At 38.4% G+C, this 17,798-nt stretch overlaps 1 protein-coding gene across 1 annotated transcript in view; it reads right to left on the reverse strand.

Moving 5' to 3' along the window:
• LOC146323476 (cadherin-2-like) overlaps positions 1-17,798 on the reverse strand; it is a 133,468-nt gene that overhangs the window by 50,344 nt on the left and 65,326 nt on the right. Inside the window, exons 3-6 of the mRNA XM_084722459.1 lie at positions 14,207-14,415; positions 6,756-6,929; positions 4,186-4,341; positions 60-204 (exon numbers count right to left, since the gene is read on the reverse strand). Of these exons, the coding sequence (XP_084578585.1) occupies positions 60-204; positions 4,186-4,341; positions 6,756-6,929; positions 14,207-14,415 (684 nt within the window). The remainder of the gene's footprint in view (positions 1-59; positions 205-4,185; positions 4,342-6,755; positions 6,930-14,206; positions 14,416-17,798) is intronic.

The raw sequence follows: 17,798 nt of genomic DNA on the forward strand, positions 1-17,798 counted from the left end.
TGTGTGTGTGTGTGTGTGTGTGTGTGTGTGTGTGTGTGTGTGTGTGTGTGTTCTGGTACCAGGCTTGGATCCCTCCGGTACGGAGCCGTTAAAGATGGTGTGTGTGAACTCTGGTCTGTTGTCGTTCTGGTCGATGACGTTAATGACGATGTCGATGGGGTTCTCCACCTGATTGCCATTCAGGTCCACCGCGTGGGCTCGCAACTGTACACACACACACACACACACACACACACACACACACACACACACACACACACACACACACACACACACACACACACACACCAGGTTAAATACCTGAGGTAAGACCACTTTTGACACTGACACAAATGTAGAGTTCTACTGTAGTATTCCTTGGTCATCCCTAAAATGCTTTAAACTGTTCTGTTAAACAGAATGACTTGTGATTCCTGAAACACAGAGAAACTACATGAGTTCAGTGGTAGACTGAGGATAAACAGTTGAAAGCAGGGATAAAGGAAAAATCTGCCGCCTGATAGGGTGCTGGGTGGCCTGCTGACCATTTTCTAACTCACAAAGAAAATGAATGGATTCACACTGGGATGTTTTTGTTCAATAAAGAAGTAAATGTTCAGTAATGTCCCTCGGCTGTTCACTCTCACTAAAGAAAAAAAAGTCTGATTCAAAAAGTCAGTTGCCTTGAAAATTTTCAAACTTAAAAAAACGTTTTGCTGACCCGTGATCTTTTGTTGAGGTGATTTACTTTTCTCCTTATAAAACATGAATCTTAGAGGTTTAGAAAAGAAAAAAAGTTGCTTTTCCAATATTTCTTGAATAAACTGATGAAAGTGACAGTGAATAACAGTTAATAATTTAGTACTTTTAATTGGAGCCATTTAATTTTCACCCAAATGACAAATCAGGTTCTGAGCTCACTGTGGACAATTTCTGAAATACTGAGCTGTTTGGGTTTCTAAAACTCAAAGATTTAAGTTTATCCAAAGAAGAAAAATAAATTATCTCAACAAAGGATTAGTGATGTACAGCTGCCTTTAAATTATAGGTTTTCTCAATTATTTTTTAAAGTGACTCGAGAAGTTGCACATTTTTTAATATTTGGTAAAATAAATGTGCATCTTTTCGGTGCTTGTTCCTCTAAATTTTGACGGCGGCTAGTCGTCTTGAGTCTCCATAAGCTCATTACTGATGTGAATGTGTTCAGATTAGATAGATTTCTTTGCTTTCTGGGACAAAAATGGCTCTTTTAATCATATAGGTTGCAGACCCCGGATTTAGTATAACGTTGTTATGTAGACTCCAATGTCCCTTGAGTTACCGAAAAGAAAAAAAAAGAACTTTGTTCCAAAATTTAAAAATATGGACTGTGAACGTGATCGATTTCATTTTAATCTGTGTCAACTGAACTTCTCTCTTTAAGTGTAAACTTGCAGAACAATGGTCAGTTTTGCAGGTATTTCATCATGAACCAAAGTATTTTGAGCTGCTGGATGAAAAGTCAGCTTATTACTAAAGTTATTACAATTCATCCTATGGGCAACATTAATGTTTACACCAAACTTTGTACCAATCCATGAAGAGAGGTTTAGATAAGTCGGCAGATCACAAATTGCAACTGTAATTTGAATCAAATTACTAGATATTTTAATCAATATTTAGCTGCAAACAAGCATTTTTCGAATGACAGTTCTGCAGTGGAGGCTGTATTTCCTGAGCTGATATTTTGTCAACAGAGTGCAGTCTTCACACGTCATCCTTAAGTTCTCTTCTTGCAGTTCAACTTGTTTGCAGTCTGATGCTCATCAGTGTAGGAGAGCACGTCCCTGCAGGTCTGAGTGTAATCAAGATCAACTTTTAAATCAGCTCGTAAGTGGAATATCAAATCATGAAAACTTCTGAAAAAGGACAAAAGAGCGGTCTTTACAGAGCAATAAACACAAGAACAAAACATTTCCAGTTTTTATATAGCATCAAGGAACATAATGTCACTTTGAAAATCAAGAGTTCTAACCGTCTTTGATGTTCCCAATTAAAACAGCAGGCCTATGCGGTTTATGTATTTAGCATAAAATGGTCAAAGATGCTGAATATAAGTATTGATTGGCCTTGGACCCTCGATAAGCCATTCCTTTACAGTGCATGAAGCATCTGTATGAGGCTCTCAAAGAGCCAAAGCCTCCCTCATGAATAAACATGCCGGCCAATCCCAGCTCCTAGCTCTGACAACTACATCCAATCACATGAATATTCATCAGACGGCTTAAATGCAAATCACCCTGCTGCGACTCCAGATTTCCACTCCCCTGTGTGAGCTGTGTGTGTGCATTCCTACAGATCAAAAGGTTAGACTGTGCTCTCCGATGTGTGTGCGACTGTATTAGATATAGTGAGCAAACACCAAGAGTCGTTTTTTTTTTTTTTTTTTTAAGAATTTGTGCTTCATCTCTGCGCATGAGAGAGGACAGATCCGGCACAGAGTGACGGCAGAGATGAAAATAAAAACAGGAGGGTGACATGCGACCGCGGTGGCGAGGCATCGAGTGAAGCGGGAGGTAAAGCTTTGAAATGTACTCGTATCTTTTCAGTAAATAGACTGTGTAAGGGTTCGGGTTAGGGCTGGTGTTAAACTGCATTTTACATGATCTGTATCCAGGTTCTAGTTCCTCATCTTATTCAGGGTCAACTTTCAACATTTTAAGGAACTTGATGTAAAACTGGACTTGTAAAGATTCACCTAACATCTGTAATCATAGTCTACAGGAAACTTCTCTGACCCAGTGATGTTGTTTCCTCTGACTTCTATGATTGGAAAATCATCAATAGACCTAGAAGATGAAAATTTAGCTTGGTTGCTAAGAATTCCATGTTGGGCATTTAGAATAATTCTCTTATTATCAGGTGAAATAAAGAAGAAAATCAAAACTTATCACAGTCTTTCGGAGTAAATTAATTTGATTTTATTATTGAAGAGTACAGTTCAATAGAAGTCCCTTATTTACCTTTAATAACAAACCAAATTGAATGAAAAAGATAAAAAAAAAACTTATTTGAGACTAGGGGTGCAACAATTAGTTGACGAAGTCGATAAAATCAATGACAAAATTAGTTTCAGACAAATTTAATCGTCAACAATTCTTTGGTTACATCATTTCACGTGTTTTTAATGCTATCGAGCTGAACTAGACATAGTTTTTTCTGAGCTGATGGAAGTAGCGAGTGAGCCATCTTCCCATTGCAACAGGTAAACAAACCACAGCAAAATGGTTAAATTCTGGGAGCATTTCACTCTAAATGTGGGAAGGAAAAGGCCTACCTGAAAGATTTGTAATTTGCAATTAATAGTAAAAAAGTAATAGTGAAAGATAACAAGAAAAAAAGTAGGCTGTAGGTTAAATAATGCTTGCAGTTGCAATTGTACCTAAGTTATAGAAGTTTCATTGTGCCTGAAACATTGAGCCCATCAAGGTCTGATGCTGACAAAATTATGTCCGAAACCGAACCGAACCTGACCCTCCTTAGCTAATTTCAGCCCGACATTTTCCTTAACAAGTTTCCCTCTATACACCAAAAAGCAAGACGTTTCAGCGACAGGGACAATACATGCAGGGAACTGGAATTGGCAACAACTAAAAAATAAAATGAATAAATAAATGAATAAATAAATATAGTACAACCTGCACCTGACATGAGCTTGTGAAATATGGGAGAAATAAGGCCTGACCCGATCCGATTGGGTCCCATCGAGTTCAGACACAGATCTCAAAGCTCTACTAAGTTACTCATGTTGGCGACCAACTACAAACAAGAAACACTTGTTCTAATGAAAAATGTGTCAGGTAGGTATTACTTGATCTCATCAGCAATTAGATAAATAAAGGCAGTGCTTGCTAAGATAAAAATTATTGGATTTAAGAAGCAGTACAAGTAAAGGGGTTGAAATCAGAAAAGTAAAATCTGTAATTTGAAAACTTCTGGTCCAGCTCCTAACACTAACCCTGATCCTGTCCATCTCCACTGGGGATAAATAGAATGACCACAGGGGAAATATCAAAAGCGGAAGAGTGGAAACCCCCTTCATGTCCCCCACAAGGAGTAAGAACAACTGGAAAGATATAACCATGCTGTTATCCAATCTAGACCAAATTCAAAAGTTCAGCGACCTGGGCTGAAATGTTCAGTGTTTGACCAGGTGGAGATTCTTACATGGAAGTTGGAGATGTGCTCTCTGTCCAGAGGCTTGGTGACGGACAGCTGGCCGGAGATCGGGTTGATGATGAAGATGCCGGTCGGAGGCTGGTCGGCCCCGGGGCCCGTCACACTGTAACGCAGCATACGGTTCTTATCCCGGTCTGAGCGGATCTGAAGCACAGGCAGACAGAGAGGGAGGAGAGAGGAAAAGGGGGAAAATATTTACAGTTAATTTACTGTAAACAGGAAAAGACGATCTGCTGTCGGTGTATTCTGGGAGATATATTCCCCCCACAGTAAGCACGACTGTCTGTTTAAAGGTAAAAATATAATAATATACAAGTGAAGCTAAACTTTCTGAGCTTGACCTGGATGTGTCTCATATGTCAGTATGACTTTAGGCTTGCACAGGCAACACTCAGCAAATGCTGGAGGCTGCTGCTGCTACATAACTACAGAAAATCTGATCTGAGCTGAAGTCAAAATAAACTGTGATGCCTGGTGCACCATTAATATCCTGCACGCTGTCCATATGATCAAAACAAAGGGAGAGACAGGCAGCTCTGTAAAGACAGGGCTCGACATGCACACGACTGTGTTTACAAAACACGGGAAGACAAGAGGATGAATATGGAGATTAAACTGCAAACTCAAATAGAGCACCTTTTAACTGCAACAATCATCTGAGGTTTAACTGCAGCAAAATAACTGAGCTGAACTTTTCATCCAGTTAAAAGAGAAAGCAGTGTTTTCTGCAGGGTTTTAGGTGAAAGGGGATGGAAGTACACATAATAATCCAGTACTCATACAAACAGACTAAACATTCACAAGAGATCTCAAAAACACATAAACACATTCATTACAAGGCTTTGTTAAATGCTCGATTCTGATTGGTCAATTACACCATTCTAAGGTCTGTTATGTAAGGGACAATGTACAGTGAGCTGGTCTTTATTGTGAAATAAACCCCAACATTATGATGCAGGTCTTGAATCATCTTGAAGGGGTTTATTTCACAATAATGACCTGCTCACTGTTCATTATCCCACTTATTACATGCATACTTACCAAAAAAAAAAAAATACTCGGCACACATTTATGTGACACAAAATATTAATTTTAATACCATTTTATAGCTTAATTTCACAATAATCACCTGCTTGCTGTACATTATCCCGCCTGTTACATGGTTATGTACCAAACAATCGATAATTTGACAAAAATTTAATTTTAAAATGATTTTAGTGATTTCACAATTATTTTATTGTTCTTCCAGAGTCTAAGATTACAACTGTGTCCACAGCAACAGGCTGTTCTTCATATGAACAGTCTGTTATAAAGATTAGACATTTGAATGCTGCAACTGACCAATCAGAATAAAGTATTCAACAAAGCCATGTGATAAAAAGAAATTACAGATTAAAATGTTGTGATTGACCAATCTTCTTTTTTTTGTAAGTAACCATGTAATAAGCAGTATAATGTACAATGAGCAGGTCATTATTGCAAAATAAACCCTTTCAGGCTGATTCAAGACCCCTCTGCTTCACGTCAGGATCCTGCATCACCCTGTCGGGGTTTATTTAGCAATAATGACCTGCTCACTGTACATTATCCTTTACATGTACGTATTCAGAAGGACAGGCTGTGAGCACAGACAATAATAGACATGCCAATGTGTGTGAGATGCATAATATACTACCTTAATGACATAATATTAATAAACTTTATTTATACAGCACCTTTCTAAACAAAGTTACAAAGCAAATGACATCTTTCAAGTCAGCCTGGCATGTTGGGGCTTTAGGCCCGACCTTCAATCAGCATGAGAGTGAGGAGATAATGACTGAATTTTCATTTTCAGGTGAACTATTCCTTTAAGTAATGTATCTTAAGTAAGTTTTCTTTTCTCAGGTGGATGCACACTAGTTCATGCTTTTATCTCCAGCTGGGTATTGCAATTCTCACTGTTCAGCCTACAAAGACTGTGGGCTTGACTACAGTTCATTTAGAATGCTCCTTCCAAAGTTTTAAGAAGAGAAAATTTCACCATGTTACAACACTTTTCAGATGTCTGCATCGGCTTCCAATTCATACTTAAATTCAGCTTCTTGTCTGAGGAGCTCTGAGCTGCCTTTGCTCCGCGGTACGTCTCTGACAGGCCCGTCAGACCTCTGAGGTCATCTGGTACGGGCCTTTGAGTACTGCAAGGGTTAAATGCAACGTTGGTGAAGCTGCTTTTAGCTCTTTATGCTCCCAGCTGCTGGAAGACTCTGTCAGATTGCATTAGGGCTGCCGTAACGTTAACATCTGAAAGCAGACTAACATTCTCTTGTTTCGTCTGCATTTGATTAGCTTTACTTTGTTATGGTTGCCTTTTTAAATTGCATTTGATTGTTTTAATTACAGCTAGAGTTGGATGTGCCTTTATTTCTTTGCTTCTTTGTATTTCTCTTGGAATAAATGTGCTATATGACGGTTATTTTGCTCGTTTCCTTGCTTTAGGGCTCAGTAAAAGGTCCTCACAACTACCGTAAGACAGCCTTGCTTTTATGTGTGTGTTTGTGTTTGTGTGTGTGTCTTACTCTGACTAGGTCCTCGGGGAACTGTCCTCGTGAGTTCTCGGGGACGTTGATAGGCGGAATGACCCAGTCCCTCTTCACCCGCCTCAGAGTTCCATCGCCCCTGACAACCACGCTGCGCCATGGAAACAAGATCTCTGGTACCCGCTGAGTCAGTGTTGCATCACTGGGCTTTACCTGCAGAGACAGTAAACAAGCGTTGTGTAGTGGACTACAAACACAAACGCAGGCACGCACACACGCTCGTGCACGCAGCAGGGCTGAGTTGCAGAGTCGGCCTGCTGGAAAGGCTTGGTGACTCAGGGTATTTCTGACCTCATTCCACAGGCTTGGATTAATGCTCTCATTATAGTCCGTCTGATAAATGACCACCACCTGTCACCGTGTGTGTGTGTGTGTGTGTGTGTGTGTGTGTGTGTGCGTGTGTGTGTGTGTGTGCGTGCATGTCCTGTGCAACCACAGATCTGCATGACTGGTCAGTGAGCAGCTACACTGCAGGGATGATAAGGAAAAGGAAGAGCTTCTTATTTACTCTGGCTTCCCACAATTCACCTGCTGCTCAGACAGAGTTCAGCCCCCGACCTTATAAGGAGGGATGGCTATATTTAGCAGGCTTTAAATCTCAGATTCTATCATATTTCATCTATTTAATACAATAAATTCCATACTGTCTATCACTGATTGATAAGAGTATAATAATTGTATAAGTAGAGCTGCAACCATTAAAAGTAACTGATTATTAAGCGATTATTAAATGAATCGCCAACCATTTTGATAATCAGTTAATCAGTTTGAGTAAATTTTGAAGGGAAAAAATCAAAATGATCTGATTCCAGCTTCTTAAATGTGAATATTTTCTGGTTTCTTTACTCCTCTCTGACAGTAAACTGAATATCTTTGGGTTGTGGACAAAACAAAACATTTGAGGATGTAATTTTGGACTTTGGGAAACATTTTTCACTGTTTTCTGATGTTTTATAAACAAACAGCTAATAATTGATTTATCAACTGACTATGAAAATCACTAGTTGCAGCCCTAGTATAAAAAATGTATAGAATCCATTGTTAAAAAAAAAAAAAAAACTACAAACAGAAGGAGGTTAATCAAGACATCTGAGTCATTACATAAGAGGTAATCAAGTGAATTACAAAGAACACAAACCAAAAAACTAATTAAACAAAAAACAAATATAATTTAAAATCAGCAGATCAAAGAAACTGACTGAAACCAAAGAGCAAATATAATTAAGATATATTACTACTTGTGATTAAAATAAAACACTGTCTGTGAAGGCCATCCCTACAATGCATATAAGCACATTTATAAGACATTATAAAGCTTTATAAAACTCATTATAAATGTTCATACTCATGCATGACAACTTCTAACCTGTTTATACCGTGTTATAAGTGGTGGACACAATGTATTATAAGTTCAGCATTCATAATGCAGTCAGTTATAAAGTTTCATAGAGACTTTTACAAGTTTTAACAAGGTTTATTAAGTATTTTAATTGGTGGAAAATGTGTAATAAAACTGTGAGCTCGGCATTCATAATGCATTATAGGTCCATGTCAGAGTGACAAGTGTTTGAAAGAAGAATCCTGGTTTACACAGAACATTTTAACAACCATGACTTTAGCTGATATAAAGACACATAGAGAACTTCTCTAGTGTACTACAACAGATTATATATTCCTTTTGATGAAATGCAATAACGTCTTATAAACATCATAATAACCTCAGATAGTGCCGCAATTTCATGCTACAGTGTATTATTGATGTTTATAAGAAATTTTTCTACTTCAGAACCTTCGATTTATAACGTGTTACGATATGTTAGAGCAATTCTCTATGAGACTTAATAACTGACTAAAGTTATAGTAACTATAATCTGCTGTGTAACCCAGGACTCAGATTCTTCTTTCAAACACTGTTGGCATGGAGCTATAAAGCATTATGAATGCTAAACTTATAATAAATTATGCCCACCATTTATAATACTTTGTAAAGCTTGTAAAAAATTGTCATATTTGATTATAAACATTTAAATAGGTTTTTATAAAGCCTTTTACATGCATTATAATGTATTTGAATGTGCTCATAATGCATTATAGACAAGATCTTCATGTGTTTTTACTGTAGTTTTGCTTTAATGACTTTTCATTATATGAATATGTGTCAGTGAGGATCAAAGTTAATGTAGTCATTAAAAGTGATTTGACCAGGTCATTCATGTGTTAAGTGCTGTTGTTGTTTTAGTTTCTCTTCCTGGTTTCAGTCTATTTTATTTTCTTCTGAATCTGAATGTTGACTCCGCACTGATGAGCTGATGCTTTCTTCTATTTCTCTGCTGTGTTAATTTGTTACTAATAGTTTTATTAATTCCATTAGTACCACAAGAGCCATGTCATAATCACCACTTTGAAGCTTCCAGTTTTTTCTGTCTTAATTCCAACCCTTTCTATTTGCCATTCATTCGATTGTTGTTGAGCTACAGTGAATGAAATGCAACGCTTTCTGCAAGATCATTTCACGTTTAAAGCCAGGAAGGGGAGGAGTGTGTGGTTTTTCTAAGAGATGGACTACCTTGTCATAAAACAACTGCGTGGGAAGTGTTGTGCTACAATAGTAGGAGAAGCTTAAAGGTTAAGTGTGTAACATTTAGGAGGGTCTGTTGGCAGAAATGGAATTTAATATTCATATAAATGTTTTCATTAGTGTATAATGAGCCGTCTGCCTTTTCTCCAATATAATGGAACTAGATGGCAGTTGTGGTGCCAAAAAATACATTTTAAAAACTCAACAGCAATGTCTCTTTCCAGAAATCAAGACCCAGTCACTCTTTCTACCAAACTACACCTGCCAAATATATCACCACACAGAAGGAAGTGTGCATCTACTCACGGATGAGAGGCTTACATGCAAACATTAATGGCATCCTCCTCGCCACTGAGCGAGCCAGCATACTGATGTGGTTGCTGGGTGCAATTCAGTAGAAACAAAGTAGCTCCTACATGAAACGGCTCACAACAAGGTCTCAGGATTATTTTGAGCAACCGGGTCATGATTTCTTGAGACACCGCTGTTGAGTTTTTCAGGTGTATTTTTGGAACTGTGAGCATTTGTATCACTTTGTAACATAAAGCTTCAAACTGTTTCAGCAACATGACTCTTCACTGGGATGCAAGTCTGCAGTCTAAACCGTCATCCAGACGCTACAACAACAACAACAAAAACAACCCCACCCTTCTGTTTGTTTTGTCCCTGCTGTTTCCACATTACGACTTAAAAGCTCATAAACAGTCAGAGGATGGACTTCACAACTCGGGAAATGGGAACAGCATCTGAATACAGCTTATTACAGTATATGGCTCTTTAACACTGGAACAGCCAAGGTGGTCATTTTGATCATTTTCAATTTCATAAGCGCAATAACTTTATTGAATTAAAAATACAATGCTGCTGGTGCCTGACTTTTCCTAAAAGTGTCTGTATTTACATTATTATTATTATTATTATTTTAATAAATTACACAAAAGTCTATCATTGTCTGTGTCAATAAAACTTAACAAGCGGTCTCGATTTCTAATTTCCTGACATTAAAATACAAATAATTAATTAATTAGCCAGGATTAAAAATAAAGTAGGGGAGACCAGGGACAGCTGTAACACTTTTTGTCACAGCACCTATAAGTCACTGAATTAATTTTTTTTTGGGGGGGGGGTTATTTTTGTATTTGTTTCCAGCCTTTTCCCATAGGCTATGGTTATTTTTGTGATGGTTCCAGGTGGAAATTTATTATTATTAATGTTAAAATAACATGTTTCCACACATTTAACTGTTTCTCACTGTGAGTAATTCTAGATTTATCTAAATTTTGAATCAGATCACTGATGGTTGTTATCCTACAGAAAAGTACTGCTGCGAATATTTGCAATAATTACAGTTTACTACACATGATGGTATGCATATTGATAAATATGTTAACGAACTTTACAAAATGTACATGTGTTATTTAATTTTTAAAAAGATAAACTAACAGAATAAATGTGTTCATCTCTTAGTCTGGTATTGGAAGTCAAAGGTCAATTATGGCCATTCTAGTAGTTATTGAATTCTGGGATTTGTAGTGTTAAAATTAAAGCCTGTGTCCCTGCAGTTGAAGCTCATACACTGTGAACAACTTATGAATAAAGGAATATTTTGCAAGTCCAGCACAGGCGACAAAGTCTCATATACTTTACAGACTTTCTTAAGTGTGGTGTTGTTCTAAGGTGACCCTGTCTGACCTGTCAACCACTAGCTGATTTTACTGATGTTTGGAGCTTGGTGGGCTGTAAAAGTGACGCCTGTTTGTCTCACTCTTCAGTTTCATTTGATAACATCCCTGGTCGTGCCTCCTCTCGGCTGAAGGGCGCAGTGCTGACACTGCTCCCCTGGCACATGACTGGCTGCTAACTGCCGCGGCTGCTCCTCGCGAGTTTTGCTTATGAAGGACGGTTGACAGCTCCTTTCACTCTCTGTGATTCTCCTCCTCACCGACTGCAGCGAGCGACGAGAGCAGCTAAAGCATATGGCAAGCCGGCTATTTCTGGGCTGTGTTTAGAAGAACAGCCAATCAAGGCCAGTGTCTTGTCTAAATACATGCAGAGGGCCTTATTATCGCTGTTGTACATGAAACAAACTAACAGATGGCTGTTTGACTCGCTTTGTCTCTGCAATCAGCACTTGGCCAACCTCAGACGCCTGCTGGGCTGGAAGAGCTGGTTTTTATATCTGTACGTAGTTCATCCAACATTACTGAAGCCTTGGGGGGAAATAACAGCCCATCAGACTGTTTAATGATTCTGCTGTCAAAAACTACAGTTCCCTCTCAGAGAGGCTTCACACACATGCTGGCATCCTCACACTCAGATCCAGGTATGTGTTAACGCTGTCAGGCTCTGTGTGTGTTAATGAGCTCACATTATTCAGATATCTAATGACTCAGTGACAGTGAGGAGATTCAATGTGAGACAGTGAAGGGAGTGGATTTACAGTGCCTTCAGAATTAACATAACATAATAAATGGAATAAGCTCTCGGGGTGTCTGAAGGTCTTCCCTTAATATGATCCTGTGCATTGTTAACCAGCCGAGAAAAAATCTATATCAGCGTGTGCTATATTTAGAAATTTTTCACCACCTTACCTTGTTGTCAGACAGCCTTTTTCTCTTTCCAAAGCCGCCAGATGCTTTAAAGTTTTACTTCCCTGGTCTACCACTGCCTCCATCTGTTTGTTTGTTTGTGGTTTTAAATAGCGAGATTAGCCATTTAGCTAGCCTAGCTGACTGCTAACATGAAGAAGACTACAGTGAAGTTTGGTGAGGAGGGTGGTCAGCTCCACGGAAGACCTTTTTAAACAGAAATCCTGCAATATCGCTGCAATGAGGGGCTCTGCGAAAGCTGCCCCAGAGTGTCCTTACAAATATATAACAAAGCAGGTCACCAGCTGATTCTGCTTGTCGGCTCCTTTATAATCACTCGTACACAGCTGATAACCTAATGGATTCGCTTTATAGAAGTTCCTGAATAAACGGGCTATCACTTCCTCTACTAGAGATAAGTTAAAGTTAAAGTTAAAAAGTATGTGTCAGTACTAAGCAGACACACACAGACAGTAAGAAGTGTCTGCCCGTCTCCCTCCCTCTCCCAGCTTTAAACAGCTGAGGTAATAAACAGAATAGGTTTGTAATTTAACTCAAACAGCAGCGAAAATGTATGCTCGCTTTCACAATAGTGTCAGTGGTCACTTTCATTTTGGGCAGCTCTTCACAGCACAGAGTGAAAAAAAATAAGAGTCATTCCCAAATCGGGTCACACAACTAGGGCTGTGTAATTAATCAAAATTATATCGAAATCACATCATGGTTTTCTGCAATTTTCAAATCGCAGGAGGTGCAATATTTGTTAAAGGCAAAATGTGCATCAAAAATCTCTTAAAGAGGGTCAATGTTTCGCCAAAACAATGCCACAATAAGAGTCATTAACTTCAGAATACTTAGTCGAATCTGCCTGAAACTTCACATGTTAATTAACAGTCCAGGTCTGAACATATGATATGAGTTTTATTGATGGGCGTGGTCAAACATAGGCCAAACCCAACAGGAAGTCAGCCATTTTGAATTTCATGATCGTTTTCCACATTGTATTTTATTGAACTCCTCCTACAGGATTCATCATAACAACTTTAAAATCGCTGTTTGCCATCTAGACCAGTTTGTGATCAAAAGTTAGTAAAAGATTTGAACAGTGTGGCCGTGGCATAGAGTTTTGATGTCTCGCCATGAAACACAAAATTGCTATAACTTTGGATTAAATTACGCAATCTGTGCCAAAACTTCACATGTTTGATTAAAGTCCTGGTCTGACCACATCGACATGCCAATGACGAGTCATAATCACAGCGCTGCCTGGTCTGGCGACATGGTTGTGGTTGTAGCACACCCTGATGGACACGGGGGTTTGAGGGCCCACACAACACTGCTTGCAGCTTTAATTTTAAATGATTTTTCAATCAAAATAAGACTAATGATGTAAAAGTTATCATTACTTGTAATCAAAATTGCAAAAGCAGTCAAAATAATTGTAATTCAAAGTCGATCAGCCATAAAATTAACCTAATGTTAGCTAACATTGCTAACGGTTATCTAGATATCAAAATGATCAAAAACACTATGTAAACACTGATACACACTGATAATGGTAAACTATTAACAATATGTACAAATCGAACTGTAAAAAGTTTTTTAACTAATTTGTAGATGAAAAATCATTCAGGTGACCATAGACGTTTACTGCAGATTTGACACAAGAAGCTAAGTGACAGACGGTCTGTAAAGTGGATATATGTGTGACTACATTGTGCAAGTGTAGAATTGAAAAAGTACCTATATTTCAGTATATATTTAAGGGATTTTTAGGGGATTCTTTTATGATAAACTGACTATGGGTAAGTATCTCATACAACCACCCGACAGAAAATCCGAACTATCCCTTTAAACATGTTTAGTCCATACAGACCAACAGTTACTCTATGGAAATAATGTAAACAAACACAACAAATTTTCACATGTATCTCACAGCTGTTGAGTAAATACCTAGTATTTTCAGTATTTCTTTGTCAACATACCTGTTATCTTATAAAAATGGTAGCTGTGCACATAGTGGGACACTTGGGGACAATAATGCTACAGTTCTAGTTTACTGTTCTCAATAACAAACAAAAGACAAAAGAAGAAGAAGCCTTTTCTTCAACACAGTGGTAAAGAGGGCATCTGTCAGCTCAGCAGAGTCAAATAAAGACAAAATGGAAGAATCTTTTTCTGGTTTGTGCACACTGTGTGTCATGCTGAAAACACGAGTGCTTCTAAAAGGAAGCAGCTCCATGCTGCTGCTGCTGTTGTGTTACCTGTTGAGGTCCTGCCTGGAGGTGCACTCTGGTCTTCCACATCTGCTTGGACTGCAGGTCTCGAGCGTACACCGTCACCTGGGCGTTTCCCTTTCCCGCCAGGCTGAGGGCTCTCGCGGCGTACACCGCGCCGTCCTCACTCACCCTGAAGTCAGAGGGATCTCCAACCCCGTACCACACCTTCCCTCCACCGCAGTCCATGAAGCTCACTGAGGGAGAGAGAGACAGAGACAGATGTCAGACCGAGGACAAAGACCCATCAATCACCCGTATGATGTGCTGTGTGTGTGAGAGTGTGTGTTTGTACTGTGATAAAGTTAGACTTCTAAATACACCCAGCAGACAACTTTATATCCCTGCTGAAGCCACCACCGGGTTCGTGTTTATATCCTGTCATTTATTTGATTTAAAGATGGTGTCAAGTTGACACAAGTTACCACACATCAGCTAACATTTCAGGAAAGTGAATATTAAAGGATGCAAAAGACTAGGGCTGGGTGTTGTTTAAAAAAGTATGATACCAACAGCAATACCAGTATCCTTACGTGATACATATACAAATGAAGTACTTCATTCAATACCTTTTCTCAGAGATTCTTCTTTATGAACAACAGTTGCAGTGATTGGCTGCAGGCAAAACCATATAAACAACAATATAAACTTTTTTCTCTAGATCTGGGTACCAAAAGGATTGAATGCAGTAACCAATCAGACAGCGCTGTGGGCCAGACATCAAATGGGACTACAGAGTGCAGAAATAATATACTTTATGGTGTATATAATGTGTATATCCATTGCAGGGGTCTGCAGCCTGTGTCTCCGGAGCCGCATGCGGCTCTTCAGCCCCTCTCCTGTGGCTCCCTGTGACTTTGGCAAAAACATATGTGGAACTGCATCATCGTTATTTTTTTTTTACATTTTAATTTTCATTTATCATTGTTGTAGGTCCATGGAAAAGTTGACAACTCAAAAGACAACTCAACTCAAAATTTCAAGGCAATGTGCAAAAGATTTTTGAATTTTGAGCCCAGTCAAACTCTTAAGTTCTGAAAAAGTTTCCCAACTACTGATCTTTGGTTGAGAGGAATTTTTTTTCTTCTTGAGATAAATTTTGAGTTTTAGAAACCCCAAAAACTGTATTTAAAAAACTCAAGCTAAAGTGAATGGTGGTTAAAATTGTAATTTATTCAATTAAAGCCTTTTAATTTTCAGGCACCAAAATAATGACAAATCAGGGTCACAGCTTACTGTGACTAAATTTTGCAATATAATTTTTTTGAGTTTCTAACTTTAAAAACTCCAAGATTCAAGTTTATCTAAAGAATAATAATATATTAACTCAACTAAAGAATATAGGTTTATTCCAAAACATAAGAGTTTGAGTTGGTCTCAAAACTAGAAAATCTATCGCTGTATGTTGCCTTGAAGTTTGAGTCATCTCAGCTATTTTTTTTACAGTGTTAAGTAATTTTAACATTTGCCAACTCTAAAAATATGTAGCCTATACACCGAATTAAAAAAAAAAAAATTAGTTGTCAACTAAAATATGCGTCACAGCCTACGTCTATGGCTCTGTGCCTTTTCTTCTAAATATTGACGGTCGCTCATCTTCTCTAGTCTCCATAAACTCGCTATGGATGCCAAATTTAAAAAAAACAAAAGTCTTCAGGGAAAAGAGAGAAATTAATAGTAGCTGCTCCAGACAGATTTTTTTTTCTTCTTTTTTTTTGTCCAAAAATGGCTCTTTGATCATAAACGTTGCAGACCCCTGATCTACTGTGTATAAACACATATACTGTAATATTACTGTTGTTATAGTAAACTATAATACAGTATAGTACTAGTAGTATGCCGTATTATAATCATAATTACTACAGTATTTACTATTACTACAGTGGTAACTACAGACAGAGAGATGTGGCTCCACCAGAGCATTTCTCCACTTTTTCTTTTTTTATTGATCAGCAAAATGATCCGATCTGTGACTCAAACTGTAAATCGATCCAAACCCTGAGTTTTATGATCTCGTACACTTTGCACTAACGTTTTTGATTGCAGGGTCACAGGGAGAACATGTAAACTCCACACAGAAAAGGGAGTTTAACCTCTACTGCCATGTGCAGATCAGAACAATAGTATGAAACCACTGGCTGGACTGTTTTTCATTTATACCAAAGCTCAAAAACTCCACAGCGAGCCTTTAGATGTCTGGGACTCCAGCAGACAGTAAGAACTGAACTGAAGTCTTTTGAATGAGACTCAAAATTGTCTTCAACAATCCACAACAGTTGCCTTTGACTTGAGCAATTACACATACATCAAGATTTTGACTGGAACAAAGGAGCCACACCCAAACCATGAAAAACAGCCCCAGCAGGACTCAGTTCTTCTTTCTGGGGGGATCCTGAAGCCAGATGGGACGTGTAATCTCTCCAGTTTACCGCCCAGTTGGACTCGCCTGGCACACCTCCATAAGGAGGAGTCAACCAATCACGCACCCTTTGTCTTGCCAAGTCCCCCAAAATCTCCCAAAATAGAAAAAAATGTTGGACTGAAACTTAGGAGAAGTGCACTAAATGATGCTCAAGACATCTAGAATATTTGAGCATTTGAATTATTTTATGGCTGCAACTACAGATTATTTTCATTATCGATTAATCTGCTAATCATTTTCTATCTTTTGTCTCTCCTGTAACTATGACTTTTATTACTGAGTAATCTGTTGAGAATTTTTTTAATCAATTAGTTGTTTGGTCAAGAAAATGGTGACAAATGTTGATCAAAGTCCAAGATGACGTCCTCAAATGTTTTGTTTTGTCCACAACTCAAAAATATTCAGTTTACTGTCAGAGAGGAGTAAAGAAACCAGAAAATATTAAAGTTTAAGAAGCTGAAATCAGACTTTCAATATTTTTTTCTTAAATGACTTAACTTACTTATTAATGAATTATCAAAATAGTGGCTATTGATTTAATAACTTATTCATAATCACAATTCATTGTTACAGCTCTAAATTATTTACCCATCATGGAACAAGTGGATACAAAACATATTGTCCTGTTTTTCCTTCAATGCTGCTTAAAGGAAAGTTTCAGGGATAAAAAGGCTTTTAAGAGGCTGAAGAAGAAAACCAACGCTCAAGACAGAGTGAATAAAACAGAGAGAAGAAAAAAGTGGCGTAAAACCTGACTCGCTTTTAGATGAGCATTAGAGGAAAGATCGATGGACCTGGCCAGAGAGACTTTAGTCTGCCTGTAAATCCCAAAGCTGAGGCGGGATTTGCAGAAGTAAAACCATAAACGGGCAGAGAAGGGACCGGCTTTCAGCAGGAACAGCAGGGTTTTTTCTCCCCCTGCAATTTTCTCCTCTTTATTTGTTTGCCAAGTATAGCCTACCTTCGGAGAGGAAATAGCTTTTGTGATGCGCGGGGGGAGGTACGCAGCACTGTGACTGCATTTCGCCGGAAATCATCGCAAGTTTGTCCGCAGTGTGATTTGAGCAGACACGGCACACTCATGCAGAACAAAGCTGTCAACGGCAAATGTCAGCTCATCACAGTCGGCACATTACCAACAAGTCAGTGCATCCAGAA

Source organism: Lutjanus erythropterus, chromosome 7 (assembly GCF_056507025.1).
Source record: "Lutjanus erythropterus isolate fLutEry1 chromosome 7, fLutEry1.hap2, whole genome shotgun sequence".
In the NCBI taxonomy this organism is placed as follows: domain Eukaryota; kingdom Metazoa; phylum Chordata; class Actinopteri; order Lutjaniformes; family Lutjanidae; genus Lutjanus; species Lutjanus erythropterus.